At 44.4% G+C, this 18774-nt stretch overlaps 1 protein-coding gene across 9 annotated transcripts in view; it reads left to right on the top strand.

Annotated features, from left to right (window-relative positions):
- Positions 1 to 8588, top strand: part of LOC139388569 (spectrin alpha chain, non-erythrocytic 1-like) — a 57081-nt gene extending 48493 nt beyond the window's left edge. For 7 of the 9 annotated variants that reach the window (XM_071135312.1, XM_071135311.1, XM_071135310.1 and 4 more), the window contains 19 exons: positions 46 to 177; positions 441 to 578; positions 1035 to 1139; positions 1501 to 1709; positions 1851 to 2093; positions 2315 to 2546; positions 2726 to 2885; positions 3045 to 3121; positions 3255 to 3464; positions 3567 to 3863; positions 4079 to 4191; positions 4888 to 4905; positions 5323 to 5385; positions 6786 to 6840; positions 6933 to 7129; positions 7266 to 7319; positions 7467 to 7613; positions 7849 to 7996; positions 8218 to 8588. In XM_071135312.1, coding sequence (XP_070991413.1) covers positions 46 to 177; positions 441 to 578; positions 1035 to 1139; positions 1501 to 1709; positions 1851 to 2093; positions 2315 to 2546; positions 2726 to 2885; positions 3045 to 3121; positions 3255 to 3464; positions 3567 to 3863; positions 4079 to 4191; positions 4888 to 4905; positions 5323 to 5385; positions 6786 to 6840; positions 6933 to 7129; positions 7266 to 7319; positions 7467 to 7613; positions 7849 to 7996; positions 8218 to 8343 — 2724 coding nt within the window. In that variant the 3' untranslated portion in view covers positions 8344 to 8588. The remainder of the gene's footprint in view (positions 1 to 45; positions 178 to 440; positions 579 to 1034; positions 1140 to 1500; positions 1710 to 1850; positions 2094 to 2314; positions 2547 to 2725; positions 2886 to 3044; positions 3122 to 3254; positions 3465 to 3566; positions 3864 to 4078; positions 4192 to 4887; positions 4906 to 5322; positions 5386 to 6785; positions 6841 to 6932; positions 7130 to 7265; positions 7320 to 7466; positions 7614 to 7848; positions 7997 to 8217) is intronic. The other 2 variants (XM_071135309.1, XM_071135307.1) reach the window with 1 other exon arrangement.
- The last annotated feature ends 10186 nt before the right edge of the window (positions 8589 to 18774 follow it).

The raw sequence follows: 18774 nt of genomic DNA, 5'->3' as shown, positions 1-18774 counted from the left end.
CTCTCTCCCCTGTCTCTTCCCTCCTTCCCCTGCCTGCTCTCACAGAGTAAGCACCAGAAGCACCAGGCCTTTGAGGCGGAGCTGCACGCCAACGCAGACCGCATCCGTGGGGTCATCGACACAGGAAACGCCCTCATCCAGAGAGGGGCCTGCGCCGGCAGTGAGGACGCAGTTCAGGTACACACACAGTTTTTAAACATCTTACTTGTCCTATACACACACCTTATAATTGTAAGTATAAAAATGTTATTTACATACAAATCCACTTCAAGGACAAAAGCCTTTGAGAAAAACATGGTGATCACATTGCAAACAAATGTTAAATACATTCTCTTTCTATGCAATTCAAGCAACGTGAACGGATTCTTGCCTAGTTCAACGTCTACTGTTTTTGTCAGTAGTCCAAAACTGGGTATCTAACCTGTGCATGTGTTCTTTAGTCGCGTCTCGGTGCCCTGGATGAGCAGTGGCAGTTCCTGGTGAACAAGTCAGCAGAGAAGAGCCAGAAGCTCAAGGAAGCCAACAAGCAGCAGAACTTCAACACTGGCATCAAGGACTTTGACTTCTGGCTATCTGAGGTAAAAACAAATGACAATAAAATACTAAAACAAATCTAGATGTAAAAATTAGATCACTTTCGTGAAAGGTTCCCATCCACCACACAATTCTCAAAGTTAAAGATGCTGATATTAGGTTTATCATGAGAAATCATGTACTGAAAACCCTGATGTTTAATAGGATTTATCTGAGACCTGCACAGATAGTCAGTAAGATTAGAAAAGGAGAGGTTTGATTTGCTGAACAGACAGCCAAAAAGACATCACCTCTGAGTTTGTTTCCAGCAATTTAGTTAATGTTAGACAGATTTTAAATGGGCTTAAAATAGTTTGATTTGACGCGTTAACTCGTTCACCTACCTGTGCTATAGTAAAAAATAAAAGATGCTGAGAAATACTTTTGGGGAAAATGCTCTCTGAAAACAAAGACAATGAGGAACTACCGTTCACAAAATAATTTTTGTTTTTTCTCTGCAGGTCGAGGCCCTTCTTGCCTCTGAGGACTATGGCAAAGACCTGGCCTCCGTCAACAACCTGCTGAAGAAACACCAGCTTCTGGAAGCCGACATCTCTGCTCATGAGGTAATGTATCCTACGTCCACATATCCCACTGTTAAACTACAGCCACCACCATCATGGGACTGAGCTTCTTCAGTTGGCTGAATGATAGTCTGGCCTCAGCTGGGGTCCTTGATGTACTTAATGTGAGAAATGCTATATGTGAAATCTGTTATCTGTACACTTCCGTGTTAAATGATAACTGGCTGAAAGGTGACACTGCCTCAGTTTGGTTCGACATTGAAACCGCTGGTCAAGCATCGCCTATTGAACTTATTATTCTTACATAACGTCTGTCTTTTAATGTTTTTTTGTACAAATCACTAAAGATATCCACCAGTACAGGTTTGTGCTTTGCGCTGAATGTCTTTCCGTGTGTCTACAGGATCGCCTGAAGGACCTGAACGGCCAGGCCGACAGCCTGACGGCCAGCACAGCCTTCGACCCCACCCAGGTCAAGGACAAGCGCAACGCCGTCAACGGACGCTTCGCCAAGATCAAGAGCATGGCTGCCGGCCGCCGCGCCAAGCTCAACGAGTCTCACCGCCTGCACCAGTTCTTCAGGGACCTGGACGATGAGGAGTCTTGGATAAAGTAAGAGCGCCCCCTGGAGTTGTGGAGGAATGGATGCAAGACAATGTCTTGGAGGGTTGTTGGTGTTGAGACATTGAGGTCAATTACTAACACACCCACTCTCTTTTTTTCTTTCTCTCCGTCTCTTTAATCTCCATTCAGAGAAAAGAAATTGCTGGTGAGTTCGGAAGACTATGGACGTGATTTGACAGGAGTGCAGAATCTAAGGAAGAAACACAAGAGGCTGGAGGCTGAGCTGGGGGCCCACGAGCCAGCCATCCAGTCTGTGCAGGACACTGGGAAGAAGCTGTCTGATGACAACACCATCGGCCAGGAGGAGATTGAGCAGAGGCTGGGCCAGTTTGAGGAGCACTGGACGGAGCTGAAGGACCTGGCTGCAGCAAGGTGAGACTGGACACACACACACACACACACACAGGTACATTTTGCTACACATACACTTACACACACACATTCTGACACACACTCTGATACTATCGCAATGCTGGTATCGTCCCAGCCCAATCTGATGCAAAAACAAATGAACATGCACACCACACACCGGTGGAACCCCATTATCTTGGGCATTCATTGATAATGGTATTTTTTTGTGTATGTGTGATCAGGGGACAGAGGCTGGAGGAGTCGCTGGAATACCAGCAGTTTGTTGCGAATGTTGAAGAGGAGGAAGCCTGGATCAACGAGAAGCTGAATCTGGTGGGAAGTGAAGACTACGGGGATACCCTGGCCGCCGTGCAGGGCCTGTTGAAGAAGCATGAGGCTTTTGAGACTGACTTCACCGTGCACAGGGACAGAGTGAATGATGTGTGTTCCAACGGAGACGAGCTCATCAACAAGGTACGTCTCAGCCAAACACTGACCGCACAAATGATATGTTATGATTAAGAGACCAGGTACCAACTGAACGTGTTGACTTATTTAATTTTTTACAATTTACACTTTCACTAGACTGGCTGTTGTCCCAGACTGATTTTAAATGCATATTTTGTGTGTCTGTGTCCCTGTCCTTAAATTAGAACAACCACCACGTGGACAGCATCTCAGCCAAGATGACGTCCCTGCGGGGCAAGGTGTCTGAGCTGGAGAGGGCCGCTGCCATGAGGAAAGCCAAGCTGGACGAGAACTCTGCCTTCCTGCAGTTCAACTGGAAGGCCGACGTGGTGGAGTCCTGGATCGGTACGCGAGAGGGGCCTCTCAATAATACTGTTACTGTTGTGTTCAGTCTTTAAGCTCTTCACTTTCTTGAGGGTGAACTAACTCGAAGTTTTCACAAAAGATGAAAGGATGTGTATTTGAGTGCATTATTCAATCTGTACGGTCCGGTTGTTTGTGCAGGTGAGAAGGAGAACAGCCTGAAGACTGATGACTACGGACGAGATCTCTCCTCTGTGCAGACGTTGCTCACTAAGCAGGTACGCTGTAGCAATGTCTATCTCCCAAATGAGGGATGCCACGGCCGCCATTTTCTGCCAGAAATCTCACCTCACATCAGCTAGACACATTCTCCCATGCCTCATGTTCCTTCTTCCCTCCTCGGGTCTACAGGAGACGTTTGACGCTGGTCTTCAGGCCTTCCAGCAGGAGGGCATAACCAACATCACGGCCCTCAAGGACCAGCTGCTGGCGGCCAAGCACGTCCAGTCCAAGGCCATTGAGGCCCGCCACGCCGCCCTCATGAAGCGCTGGAACAAGCTGCTAGACAACTCACAGGCTCGCAAGAAGAAGCTGCTGGAGGCCCAGGATCACTTCAGGAAGGTAGGATATCTTAATGACTACAATTCATAGATTATTATCATTGGTGTTCATATTATAGTCCGTCAAACATCACTGAATCGAGCCCCCCCCCCCTCCCCCCAGGTGGAAGACCTGTTCCTGACCTTTGCCAAGAAGGCATCGGCCTTCAATAGCTGGTTTGAGAATGCAGAGGAGGACCTGACGGACCCGGTGCGCTGCAACTCGCTGGAGGAGATCCGGGCTCTGCGCGATGCCCACGAGGCCTTCCGCTCGTCGCTGAGCTCGGCGCAGGCCGACTTCAACCAGCTAGCTGAGCTGGACCGGCAGATTAAGAGTTACCAGGTGGTGTCCAACCCCTACACCTGGTTCACCATGGAGGCCCTGGAGGAGACCTGGAGAAACCTGCAGAAGATCATCAAGGTGAAGAGGGGTGGGAGATAGCCTGGTCCCAGATCTGTTTGTGCTGTATCTCCAACAGGGTGGGAAATTAACACTTGCCAAATGTGGGTAGATTTTCAGTAGCCACGTTGGCGGGTGATCACACAGAGCATTTGGGAAACATTTATTTTAATACAGGGGGGAATCTGCATTTTGTCTGGAAAGCACTTCATCCATCCATCCATCCATCTATATAGGAACGAGAGCTAGAGTTGCAGAAGGAGCAGAGAAGGCAGGAGGAGAACGACAAGCTGCGGCAGGAGTTTGCTCAGCATGCCAACGCATTCCACCAGTGGCTGCAGGAGACCAGGTAGGGTCTGGACCTGCTGTGCTAGGAAGGCAGTGCACTTGCAATTTGATATGTAGGTATATTCTAGGAATAGGATGGGAGAATGTTAATACCATTCCATTTTAAAACCCAGATAAATGTACATGCATCACCTTACCCAATAAGAAATCAATGGAGCTACCTGAACTTTTAAACGTGCATGCTGCTCAGAAATGTATGTCCTGTCTTTCTCTGCCACTTTGTTGTTCTCTGGCCATAAGGAAACATGGTGCTATTCATCGGCGCAACGAGTGAACAGTTGCAGATAGATTTGTATGAAACTGACATGATGCTCGACTCCACCAGAGACCGTTTTCTTGTCAATTGTACACAACACACTTGTGTCTGCAATGCTCTGAATGTTTTTTCTCACTGAATAGGCCACAGGCAAAGCATGATTTGTGTATTTTGGGTTGTGGGTGGATGGGGAGCACTGTTACAACTTCTACACAACCACACAAGTGATCTGTGAATGTTTAAAACTGAAAATGGATCATACTGCGGATGTACCTGTGCTCACACTGTATTTCTGTGTTTGTCAGAGGGCAATCACGCAATGACCATTGTGCCCCTGCTTAGTGTTTCTAACCATTGTCTCTTTCTCTCCCCCCCCACACCCCTTTCCCACTTTCTCCTGCTGCTACCTCGCTGATGCTTGGGAATCACTTTGCTTATCAGGACATATCTTCTGGATGGGTTAATATCACATTTTACTGTCTTGTGTGTGTGTGTGTGTGTGTGTGTGTCTGACTGTGTGAGTGGGGTCAAATCAACATAATGCGAAGATGATGAAATCAAGGTCTGTGATCTGAAAGATGGGTAGATTGGAGTGATGGCGCTTTGTTGAGCCACTGCAGGTTTGGTATCAAGTCGGTGGTAAAATGTTGCATCATACATGTTGTTTACATAGAACCACCAGGTAACTGTCTCCACGTGAAGAAATTGAAGGTACAACTGGACCACTTTCACTTTAGGGAATCTATATTTTGTGTTTCTGTATGCCTTGTCCTTTTTTTTTGACAAATGTTTTCATCTTTGTATAATTTCCTTGTGAATGGTGCTCCCTTTACTTTTCTTATTTACTCTCTTTTTCTATCCTCCTTCTCTGAATAGCATAGCTTATCGAAGGGTTGTCCGTGTCTTTCAGTATGAAGTCAGTGATGATCTTTCCGGAAGGTCTTTTCCTTTCTCCTTTTTCTCCTATCATTACTTCCATCATGCCCTCTGGGTTGCGTGTCTTCGTGCTCTTTTAAAAACCAACCATTTGGGCTCGGTGTGCTCAGTTTCATCTCTACTAACTTTACTGCAATGTAGCTCACTGAAACTAAGATCAACCTCGTGATTGGTCTGCATACTTTTTTTCAAGTCTGACTACATTGAGCACTGTTTTTAAAGGAGAGCTGAATTTGTTAATTCATTCGCAACAGATTCAGAGTAAAATGTAGTTTCCAACGCTGTGCACTGTAGTCCTAACCATGGTATAGATTACCACAGCTATCAGTTAGCTTCTTTGGCATGGATTGATTGGCTTTGTGCAAAGGACAGTGTATTTTGGGATTTCTTGTAGTTTTTCTTCGTACTTTGAGTCATTTTTCCACCATTTGAGGTAAGTCCAGTGACATTTCTAGGGAAATGGATGGCTTTGAACATTTTGAGTGTAAGGAAACAGTTATTCTTTTTACTACTGTTTTGTACTTCTGTTTCCCTACTTTTTTAAATTTACCAAATGTTTCCAGCTTTATGTTCTCTGAAATTTGAAGATGGTTTGCTATTTTTGATGATTCATAAAAACATTTACTTTCTTTTTCACAAAAATATTGATTTATTTGTTTCAATTAGTAAATTGCAAGATTTGTTAGGAATCTCTTGAAACGCCACTTAGTATATTCAAAATGAGAATGAATCTCAGAGTAGGAATGAAGTTGGATCTGTGGTTAAGAAAACAAGGGTTCCTACCAGTGGTGGAAAAAGTACTCAATTGTCATACTTGAGTAAAAGTAAAGATGCTTTTTTTTATAGAAAATGACTCAAGTAAGTTGAATATACTTAAGTATCAGAATAAAATAAAATTGCTAAATATACTTAGGTATCAAAAGTATAAACCATTTCAAATTCCTTATATTATGCAATCCAGATGACACAAAAAAAAAAAGACGAATAGCCAGGGGCACACTCCAACACATAATTTACAAACCAAGCATTTCTGTTTAATGAGTCTGCCAGATCAGCGGCAGTAGGGATGACCAGGGATGTTCTCTTGTGAATTGGACCATTTCCCTGTGGAAAGAAAAAAAGTACTTTTGGGTGTCAGGGAAAATGTACATTATTTTTATTTTGGAATGTAGTAAAGTAAAAGTTTAAAAAAATATAAAAAGTAAAGTACAGATAGCCAAAATAACTACAAGTACTTTACACCACTGGTTCCTACTACCAAATTAGTGCGTGTGCATTTGTCTGTCTGTGTGTATGTGACTGACTGGATCACCTGATCTTGATGGCTATGGCATGTTATTTATCCCAATATTTCATCAGCCTAGAATTCTCCTCTCCCCTGACACTTGTGTATATACATCTAGGTCCTGTATGGTAGAAGAGTCCGGAACCTTGGAATCACAGCTTGAGGCAACCAAGGTAAGAAAGAAACCCTTGTCATTTATGCTGGAGACAACCATTTTGGCTATTTCATTGCATAGCCTTACCTGTGTGTCACTCGCACTCTGTAGCGTAAGCACCAGGAGATCCGGGCCATGCGCAGCCAGCTGAAGAAGATAGAGGATTTGGGAGCGGCCATGGAGGAAGCCCTGATCCTGGACAACAAGTACACAGAACACAGCACGGTGGGCCTGGCCCAGCAGTGGGACCAGCTAGACCAACTAGGAATGAGGATGCAGCACAACCTGGAGCAGCAGATCCAGGCCAGGTCAGAGAAAGGGAGACACACACACACACACACTATAAACTCCCATGTTGATAGCCCTTATAGATATTCAAGCAGTAAACCTATTTTGGCCAAAGCGTTCCTTCACTCCTGATCTGGTCATATCTGTTCACTGCAGGAACACCACTGGAGTGACAGAGGATGCCCTGAAGGAGTTCAGCATGATGTTCAAGTGAGTGGTGGCCATTTTCACTGTACCTTAGTATGGGGGGGGGGGGGGGAGCGAGCTTGCAAGGCTGAAATGCAAAGAAGCTCTCCCTTTGCGCTTAGTTAGGTGAAGGAACTTAATAACCTCAACCATTTTCCCTTTACTCCCCAGGCATTTTGACAAAGAGAAGTCTGGCCGTTTAAACCATCAAGAGTTCAAGTCGTGTCTGCGCTCGCTGGGTTACGACCTGCCAATGGTGGAGGAGGGAGAACCAGACCCCGAGTTTGAGTCCATCCTCGACACTGTCGATCCCAACAGGTCAGGAACCCGAGCTCTATTCAGATTCAGTCAACTTTACTTGGGGGTTTTCATCTGGCCAATCACTTGTTGGAATAGTATTTGAAAAACGATTAAACCTTCCCAAGAATGTTACTTTATTATATTCAGAATGGGTGTGTTAGTGGTTTGCCTCATATTTTGATGTTTATATTTATTTGATTCTTTGGCTTCCTTTAGCTGCTTTCTTATGGCTAACTGGTTTTGTGTGTTCCAGGGATGGCAACGTGTCCTTGCAGGAGTACATGGCTTTCATGATCAGCCGCGAAACAGAGAACGTAAAGTCCAGCGAGGAGATTGAGAGCGCCTTCCGAGCCCTCAGCGTCGATGCCAAGCCCTACGTCACCAAGGAGGAGCTCTACCAGGTACTTATACGCCGACCTTCCTTACACCACATTCTGACTCGACTGTTTCTCAGTCACAGTGGCTAATGAATAGGACCAGAATGTTATATGAGCTGCAGCCATAAAAGTTGTGCATTTTATAAATGGCTCTGAAATAACATCAAAACTTGCATAAAACCTCTGAAGAAATAACTGCCCATCTCCTAACTTACAATATCTTCTTGTTTCTCCCCCTTTTTTAGAACCTGAGCAAGGAACAGGCAGACTACTGCATCTCGCACATGAAGCCCTACCTAGACAGCAAGGGCCGGGAAATGCCCTCGGCCTTCGACTTTGTTGAATTCACCCGCTCGCTTTTCGTCAACTGATCCCTTGCCTGCCAGTAACCAATCGGGATGCATTTGCCGCACACACACAAATACATGTCTGAAACTAGAATACTCCATAGTTGTCTGTACCTATATCTCTCACTCTTTGTGCTTCACTGCCTAGTGAATCTGTCTGCATTTGAATGTTTGTGCTTTTGCTAGATTTAAGAACCCAGAGACGATCTGCTGTAACATCACAATAAGGACTGTTGTGCGCTTAATAAACGCTACTGGTTAGAACTGGACAGGTCTTCTCTGTACCTTTTCTATTACAACATGAATCCACCTTTGTTTCAGTTCAGTATAAAAAGGAACAACCAATGGAGGTCTGAATAACCACTCAGTGCCTATGGAGTAATAAATAAATACACATTTGCTGTTTCAACATCTCAAAAGCATTTTAACTCGTATTTATTTAACCAGGAAAAGCCCATTGAGACCCAGTCTCTTTTTCAAGGGAGACCTGGCCAAGAAGGCAGAAACAATCAATATATTAGAATACAATTCAACATGATCCAGCCTAAAAAAAAAAACATTTACACTCTTAACAACCTTCCATCAAAAAAATGTATTAATTCAGTGGCACTAACATATCTAGTTGTAGACTATTCCATGCCTCTGGTGCACAAGACGAGAACGCAGTCTTGCCTAATACTGTAAATGTCCTGGGGAATATAAGCAACCAGCTAGCAGACCAGGTATGGTAACTGCTGGTGGTGGACACCAGACCATCAAGGGAGTTTAGCCAAAAGGGTTTTGTAGATGAACATGTACAAATGTAGCTTTCTGAGCATAAAAAGTGAAGTCCAACCCACCATTTGGTGGGTGAGTGACTAGGCATTTGTAATAAAGCGCAAGGATGCATGATAAGCAGTCCAGTCTCTGTAAGACAGCCCAACTGCATATACAACAAATTGTTATGGGTGTAAGATGGCACAGTGATGCCATCTGTTGGTAAATGTTCATTACTGCAACTCTTGTGTTTTACCGGGGTGCTTGAGATACCCGGATGTGTTGTCATGTACTGAACAAGACTGGTTACTCGCATCAATGCCTCTGTCTCGTCATTTAACATTCAAACACAAATCACCATATTCAATTAGAGAGAAAAGTGGCCCGAACAAGCTTTCTAGTCAGAAGTGGGAAGCAAGCCTTATTACAAAAATAAAAACCCAATTTCAATTTAAGCTTCCTTACAAGATTATCCATATGAACTTTCAAGGACAACTTGTCATCCAACCAAATACCTAGGTATTTATAGGATGAAATTTTTTCAATGGATTAGCCATCAGATGTGGCAATACTAACGTTCTCTGGCAGAGTTCTAGCTCTGGTAAAGGTCATGAATTTTAGTTTTGTACATTCAAGACCAGTTTGATACCATAAAGAGAGGCCTGCAGTGACTGAAAAGCAGTCTGGAGCTCTTCAACAGCCTGAACCAGAGAAGGAGAATATGAATACCATCTGTACATAGATGCAACTTTGACGGTTGTATCCCATTTCCATAATAAAAATTGAGAACAACACAGGAGCTAAAATGGAACCCTGGGATGGAACCCTCTATTAATCTCAAGAAAGCTAGATTTACGATTGTCAGCAATATACACAGTGTTCTGTCAGAAAGATAGTTCCTAAACCAATTTACTGCCACTTCACTGAGACCAATGTTACTAAGTCTAGCTAGCAACCATTCATGGTCAACAAATAGAGCAGCACAATGCTGCTTTTAATCAAGTGCATTTAAGATGCCATTCGCCTCCTAATCTCCTGAACAAATGAAATGAAGGTAATTTAGCTTGCGCAGGACATCAGCGGGTTAAGTGCATCTCCTGAACCCGGGTGCGGTCTGTAGCATCCGACGACAGGGACGTCCTTATATACTGTGGTAAACCGTGGGGTGTTGGGTTGAGCGTGCAGAGACAGGGAGGTTTTGGTCCGCAAAAACAACTTTACCAAGACAGAAAATAAACATAAATACATTTAAACTCAGTTTTTCACATTTCCTGACATTTAATCCTAATAAAAATTCCCTGTCTTAGGTCAGTTAGGATCACCACTTTATTTTAAGAATGTGAAATGTCAGAATAATAGTAGAGAGTGATTTATTTCAGCTTTTATTTCTTTCATCACATTCCCAGTGGGTCAGAAGTTTACATACACTCAATTAGGATTTGGTAGCATTGCCTTTACATTTTTTACTTGGGTCAAATGTTTTGGGTAGCCTTCCACAAGCTTCTCACAATACGTTGGGTGAATTTTGGCCCATTCCTCCTGACAGCTGGTGTAACTGAGTCAGGTTTGTAGGCCTCCTTGCTCGCACACACTTTTTCTATTCTGCTCACAACTTTTCCATGGGATTGAGGTCAGGGTTTTGTGATGGCCACTCCAATACCTTGACTTTGTTGTCCTTAAGCCATTTTGCTACAACTTTGGAAGTATGCTGTTGGTTTATTTCTTGACTTACCTATTGTTCACCTAATACCTTTTTTGCACTATTTGTTAGAGCCTGTAAGTAAGCATTTCACTGTAAGGTCTACCTGTTGTATTTGGCGCACGTGACTAATAAACTTTGATTTAATTTGATGCTTAGGGTCATTGTCCATTTGGAAGACCCATTTGTGACCAAGCTTTAACTTTCTGACTGATGTCTTGAGATGTTGCTTCAATATTTCCACATAATTTCCCACCTCATGATGCCATCTATTTTGTGAAGTGCACCAGTCCCTCCTGCAGCAAAGCACCCCCACATCATTTTATTTATTATTTATTTACCTTTATTTAACCAGGTAGGCAAGTTGAGAACAAGTTCTCATTTACAATTGCGACCTGGCCAAGATAAAGCAAAGCAGTTCGACAGATACAACAACACAGAGTTACACATGGAGTAAAACAAACATACAGTCAATAATAAAGTATAAACAAGTCTATATACAATGTGAGCAAATGAGGTGAGAAGGGAGGTAAAGGCAAAAAAGGCCTTGGTGGCAAGGTAAATACAACATAGCAAGTAAAACACTGGAATGGTAGTTTTGCAATGGAAGAATGTGCAAAGTAGAAATAAAAATAATGGGGTGCAAAGGAGCAAAATAAATAAATACATTAAATACAGTTGGGAAAGAGGTAGTTGATAGGGCTAAATTATAGGTGGGCTATGTACAGGTGCAGTAATCTGTGAGCTGCTCTGACAGTTGGTGCTTAAAGCTAGTGAGGGAGATAAGTGTTTCCAGTTTCAGAGATTTTTGTAGTTCGTTCCAGTCATTGGCAGCAGAGAACTGGAAAGAGAGGCGGCCAAAGAAAGAATTGGTTTTGGGGGTGACTAGAGAGATATACCTGCTGGAGCGTGTGCTACAGGTGGGAGATGCTATGGTGACCAGCGAGCTGAGATAAGGGGGGACTTTACCTAGCAGGGTCTTGTAGATGACATGGAGCCAGTGGGTTTGGCGACGAGTATGAAGCGAGGGCCAGCCAACGAGAGCGTACAGGTCGCAATGGTGGGTAGTATATGGGGCTTTGGTGACAAAACGGATTGCACTGTGATAGACTGCATCCAATTTGTTGAGTAGGGTATTGGAGGCAATTTTGTAAATGACATCGCCAAAGTCGAGGATTGGTAGGATGGTCAGTTTTACAAGGGTATGTTTGGCAGCATGAGTGAAGGATGCTTTGTTGCGAAATAGGAAGCCAATTCTAGATTTAACTTTGGATTGGAGATGTTTGATATGGGTCTGGAAGGAGAGTTTACAGTCTAACCAGACACCTAAGTATTTGTAGTTGTCCACGTATTCTAAGTCAGAGCCGTCCAGAGTAGTGATGTTGGACAGGCGGGTAGGTGCAGGTAGCGATCGGTTGAAGAGCATGCATTTAGTTTTACTTGTATTTAAGAGCAATTGGAGGCCACGGAAGGAGAGTTGTATGGCATTGAAGCTTGCCTGGAGGGTTGTTAACACAGTGTCCAAAGAAGGGCCGGAAGTATACAGAATGGTGTCGTCTGCGTAGAGGTGGATCAGAGACTCACCAGCAGCAAGAGCGACCTCATTGATGTATACAGAGAAGAGAGTCGGTCCAAGAATTGAACCCTGTGGCACCCCCATAGAGACTGCCAGAGGTCCGGACAACAGACCCTCCGATTTGACACACTGAACTCTATCAGAGAAGTAGTTGGTGAACCAGGCGAGGCAATCATTTGAGAAACCAAGGCTGTTGAGTCTGCCGATGAGGATGTGGTGATTGACAGAGTCGAAAGCCTTGGCCAGATCAATGAATACGGCTGCACAGTAATGTTTCTTATCGATGGCGGTTAAGATATCGTTTAGGACCTTGAGCGTGGCTGAGGTGCACCCATGACCAGCTCTGAAACCAGATTGCATAGCAGAGAAGGTATGGTGAGATTCAAAATGGTCGGTAATCTGTTTGTTGACTTGGCTTTCGAAGACCTTAGAAAGGCATGGTAGGATAGATATAGGTCTGTAGCAGTTTGGGTCAAGAGTGTCCCCCCCTTTGAAGAGGGGGATGACCGCAGCTGCTTTCCAATCTATGGGAATCTCAGACGACACGAAAGAGAGGTTGAACAGGCTAGTAATAGGGGTGGCAACAATTTCGGCAGATCATTTTAGAAAGAAAGGGTCCAGATTGTCTAGCCCGGCTGATTTGTAGGGGTCCAGATTTTGCAACTCTTTCAGAACATCAGCTGAATGGATTTGGGAGAAGGAGAAATGGGGAAGGCTTGGGCGAGTTGCTGTTGGGGGTGCAGTGCTGTTGACAGGGGTAGGAGTAGCCAGGTGGAAAGCATGGCCAGCAGTAGAAAAATGCTTATTGAAATGTTCAATTATGGTGGATTTATCAGTGGTGACAGTGTTTCCTATCTTCAGTGCAGTGGGCAGCTGGGAGGAGGTGTTCTTATTCTCCATGGACTTTACAGTGTCCCAGAACTTTTTTGAGTTAGTGTTGCAAGAAGCAAATTTCTGCTTGAAAAAGCTAGCCTTGGCTTTTCTAACTGCCTGTGTATAATGGTTTCTAGCTTCCCTGAACAGCTGCATATCACGGGGGCTGTTCGATGCTAATGCAGAACGCCATAGGATGTTTTTGTGTTGGTTAAGGGCAGTCAGGTCTGGGGAGAACCAAGGGCTATATCTGTTCCTGGTTCTAAATTTCTTGAATGGGGCATGTTTATTTAAGATGGTTAGGAAGGCATTTTAAAAAAATATCCAGGCATCCTCTACTGACGGGATGAGGTCAATATCCTTCCAGGATACCCCGGCCAGGTCGATTAGAAAGGCCTGCTCGCTGAAGTGTTTCAGGGAGCGTTTTACAGTGATGAGAGGAGGTCGTTTGACCGCTGACCCATTACGGATGCAGGCAATGAGGCAGTGATCGCTGAGATCTTGGTTGAAGACAGCAGAGGTGTATTTAGAGGGGAAGTTGGTTAGGATGATATCTATGAGGGTGCCCGTGTTTAAGGCTTTGGGGAGGTACCTGGTAGGTTCATTGATAATTTGTGTGAGATTGAGGGCATCAAGTTTAGATTGTAGGATGGCTGGGGTGTTAAGCATGTTCCAGTTTAGGTCGCCTAGCAGCACGAGCTCTGAAGATAGATGGGGGGCAATCAGTTCACATATGGTGTCCAGAGCACAGCTGGGGGCAGAGGGTGGTCTATAGCAGGCGGCAACGGTGAGAGACTTGTTTTTAGAGAGGTGGATTTTTAAAAGTAGAAGTTCAAATTGTTTGGGTACAGACCTGGATAGTAGGACAGAACTCTGCAGGCTATCTTTGCAGTAGATTGCAACACCGCCCCCTTTGGCAGTTCTATCTTGTCTGAAAATGTTGTAGTTTGGAATTAAAATGTCTGAATTTTTGGTGGTCTTCCTAAGCCAGGATTCAGACACAGCTAGAACATCCGGGTTGGCAGAGTGTGCTAAAGCAGTGAATAGAACAAACTTAGGGAGGAGGCTTCTAATGTTAACATGCATGAAACCAAGGCTATTACGGTTACAGAAGTCGTCAAAAGAGAGCGCCTGGGGAATAGGAGTGGAGCTAGGCACTGCAGGGCCTGGATTCACCTCTACATCGCCAGAGGAACATATGAGGAGTAGAATAAGGGTGCGGCTAAAAGCAATAAGAATTGGTCGTCTAGAACGTCTGGAACAGAGAGTAAAAGGAGGTTTCTGGGGGCGATAAAATAGCATCAAGGTATAATGTACAGACAAAGGTAAGATAGGATGTGAATACAGTGGAGGTAAACCTAGGTATTGAGTGATGAAGAGAGAGATATTGTCTCTAGAAACATCATTGAAACCAGGAGATGTCATTGCATGTGTGGGTGGTGGAACTAATAGGTTGGATAAGGTATAGTGAGCAGGACTAGAGGCTCTACAGTGAAATAAGCCAATAAACACTAACCAGAACAGCAATGGACAAGACATATTGACATTAAGGAGAGGCATGCTTAGTCGAGTGATCAAAAGGGTCCAGTGAGTGGAGAGGTTGGTTGAGGGTCACGGCGATTTAGACAGCTAGCCAGGCCAACCGGTAGCAAGCTAGCATAGGATGGAGTCTGTTGTTAGCCACCTCTTGCGTTCGGTCAGTAGATTAGTGGGGTTCCGTGAGGTAGAGGGGATTAATCCAAATCACACAACAACAACAAAAATAAGAACAATAGATATAGTTATAGAGGCCCGAGAAGAAAACATAATAATAATAAAAATAAATAAATTGTCCGATTGTCTATTCAGATAGCAGCCGGTAAGACAGCTAACGGTTAGCGGGCCGCAGATGGGCGTTCAGGTAACGTCGCGACAGAGGAGCCAGCCGGATCTCATTCAGGTAGATAACGTCGGCAGTCCAGTTGTGAAGGCCCGGTGGGGCTCCGCGTAGGCAGTGAAACGGGTCCAGATAGGTGACTGCAGCCCAGGAGTGAATGATGGAACTCAGGAGTGATTGACGGAGCTGGCTAGCACCGGAACAATCGATGTTTGCTCCGGAATCGACGAAAGCCGACTGTCACACGGATAGCAGATAGCTAGCTGTGAGATCCGGGTATGAATGTCCAGAGAGCAGTTGAAATCCAGGGACATGGAGAGAAAAATTGGTCCGGTATGTTCCGTTCCGAGCCGCGCTGCGCCGTACAAAACTGCCGATAGATTTTCGATGGATTTTCGAGCTAAAGGATAGCTGATGACCACAAACCGTGGTTAGCTGAATACTAACGATTTGCCAGTAAAGAAGCTAACTAGCTTCTGATTAGCTTCTGGATTAGCTTCTGGGCTAGCTCCTGGCTAGCTTCTGGCTAGTTTCTGGCTAGCTTCTTGGAGTTTCTGGCTAGCTTCTTGGAGGATTACAGATCTGAGGTAAATAATACTTTTTTATAAATATAAATTGGTGAGGCTGGTTGCAGGAGAGTGTTTAGAAGATGAGCTGATGGAAAATAAAAATAAAATGTATGTGAAAAAAGTTGTAAATATATATATATACAGGACACGACAAGACGAGGACAAAAGACGTCTGAACTGCTATGCGATCTCTTGGACCAACATGATGCTGCCACCCCGTGCTTCAAGGTTGGGATGGTGTTCTTTTGCTTGCAAGCCTCCCCCTTTTTCCTCCAAACATAAGAATGGTCATTATGGCCAAACAGTTCTATTTTTGTTTCATCAGACCAGAGGACATTTCTCCAAAAAGTACAATATTTGTCCCCATGTGTCTGGCTTTTTATGGCAGTTTTGGAGCAATGACTTCTTCCTTGCTGATGAGCCTTTCAGGTTATGTCGATATAGGACTTGTTTTACTGTGGATATAGATACTTTTGTATCTGTTTCCACCAGCATCTTCACAAGGTCCTTTGCTGTTGTTCTGGGATTGATTTGCACTTTCGCACCTAAGTACGTTCATCTCTAAGAGACAGAATGCTTCTCCTTCCTGAGCGGTATGACGGCTGCATGGTCCCATGGTGTTTATACTTGCATACTATTGTTTGTGCAGATGAACGTGGTACCTTCAGGCATTTGGAAATTGCTCCCAAGGATGAACCAGACTTGTTGAGGTCAAATTATTTTTCCTGAGGTCTTGGCTGATTTCTTTAGATTTTCCCATGATGTCAAGCAAAGAGGCACTGAGTTTGAAGGTAGGCCATGGAAATACATCCACTGGTACACCTGCAATTGACTCAAATGATGTCAATTAGCCTATCAGAAGCTTCTAAAGCCATGACATCATTTTCTGAAATTGTCCAAGTTATTTAAAGGCACAGTCAACTTAGTGTATGTAAACTTCTGACCCACTGGAATTGTGATACAGTGAAGTATAAGTCAAATAATCTGTCTGTAAACAAGTGTTGGAAAAATGACTTGTGTCATGCATGAAGTAGATGTTCTAACCGTCTTGCCAAAACTATAGTTTGTTAACAAGAAATTTGTGGCTTGGTTGAAAAATGAGTTTTAATGACTCCAACCTAAGTGTATGTAAATTTCTGACTTCAACTGTATATAACAAAGGGGCAGGCAAAAGGCATGTCGAGGGCAGGCCTGGAAACAGGCGACAAAGGGCTGTGAGACAGAGGTTTCATCCTAGACACATGAAAAGTGGGATGTATACGGAGGGGCAGATCCCGAGTGGAAAGCCATACCCTCTGCCCAAGACGATAGCGTGGAGCAGGGCTCCAGTGGCGGTCCGTTCCTGTCTCCGATACCTGGAGGTGGTCTTGAGAAGAGTGGACCGGGCTCTCTTCCATGTACAGCAACAGCGACGGACGAACATCTGGGCAGAGGGTATGCTGACTTCTTCCTCTTACTCGGGGGTAGAGTGGGGGCTAATATCCCAAGGAACACTTGAAGGTTGAGAGAACCGTGGCCGAGCAGGGAAGGGTATTCCATCCACGCAAGTTGCTGGCTCCAGGTGGTGGGTTTGGCGGAGACGAAGCAACAAAAAGCCATCTCCAGGTCCTGATTGGCTCGCTTCGACTGGCCGTGAGACCCGGAGGACAGTCTGTCCGACCCAATGAAGGTGCAGAACGCCTTCCGGGACGAGAACTGAGGACTGCGATCGGAGACCATGTTGACCGGAAGTCCATGGATCTGGAAGATGTGTTGCACCATGAGATGGGCCGTCTCCTTGGCAGAAAACCTATCCACCACCGTAAGGATAGCGGTGTTGCCATCTAACGGAGGGAGACCAGTGACAAAGTCCAGGAATATATGAAACCAGGGATGGTGAGAAACAGGGAGTGGTTGAAGGAGGCCAGTCTTATTCTGTGTACACACAGTGCAGGCGGCGACAAATGCAGAGACGTCAGGAACCAGACTGAGGCAAACTGTGGATTGTTGCTCCCACTCTACTGTAGCCCAGGCGAGTGCCCTCCCGGACATCAGTTTTATCAGGTACGCTATCTTCTAGCGATCCGAGGGAAATTAAGAGGTATACAGCTCGAATATGAGGGAGCACTGGGAGAGAAACGGCCGGCAGGTTCCTGGATCTCCAGCGTAGCACTCTGGAGCAGGTAAGCGGGGATCTCGTGAAGTCGGGGTAGGCTGGGGAGAAGCGCCGCTTAGTGGGGTTATTAAGAATCTGCCGGGTTACCGTAGTGGCTTGCTGCCTAGTAGATATCCGCGAAATTGTTCCAGCAATGCATTGAAAGAGTGATCCTGGTGTTCCGCCAAGGTCTGGAGTCCTTTCATAAATCAGCTCATAATCCAGTGCCTTTATCACAGTCAAATCACCTATTTTAGCTTTAATTATCTTTTAAAAATGCAACATTATTTTTCTCTCATGGCAAATGTGTAGAATAGCATGAAATTAGCTTTGAACTGCACATTTTCCTCTCTACCCCATGTCAAAATGTGTAGAATTGCAGGAAATGTGCTTTTAAACAGCAACATTTTCTCTCAGCCTCATGGCCAAATGTGTAGAATAGTATGAAAATAGCTTTGAAACTGCAACTTTTTCTGTAATCAGATTACAGATACTTTTGAAAAACTAGATGATTACTTTGAGGATTACTTTTAAATTCAGAAAGGGATTTTTTCACGTTCAAATTAGCATAGAATTTTTTTCCACCTGAGCGAGTCTGACCACAAGTCAGAGACAACTATGATGACACACCAAATGTGTTTGATGAATCACATTTTTGTCTTCTTCTAATGTCTCTTAAGGTCTCTAATGTCTCTAATGTCTCTAAAAGTAACAATGTAATCAGATTACGTTACTGAGTTTGGGGAACCAAAAGTTACGTTACTGATTACAATTTTGTACAGTTAACTAGTAACTGTAATGGATTACATTTAGAAAGTAACCTAGCCAACCTTGGCAGGAAGTTAGCAGTTTTTCCACCCAAATTTCTGCTGGCCCACCCACTAACGAATCTTTGGCTACCCTACTGTGTGTGACCTATCAAAGATCTACACACATGCAAGAGGCATATCTCACTCAATATAAAACATGGGT

The sequence above is a fragment of the Oncorhynchus clarkii genome, chromosome 29 (assembly GCF_045791955.1).
Source record: "Oncorhynchus clarkii lewisi isolate Uvic-CL-2024 chromosome 29, UVic_Ocla_1.0, whole genome shotgun sequence".
NCBI lineage: Eukaryota > Metazoa > Chordata > Actinopteri > Salmoniformes > Salmonidae > Oncorhynchus > Oncorhynchus clarkii.
This window is presented reverse-complemented; position numbering and strand designations above follow the sequence as displayed.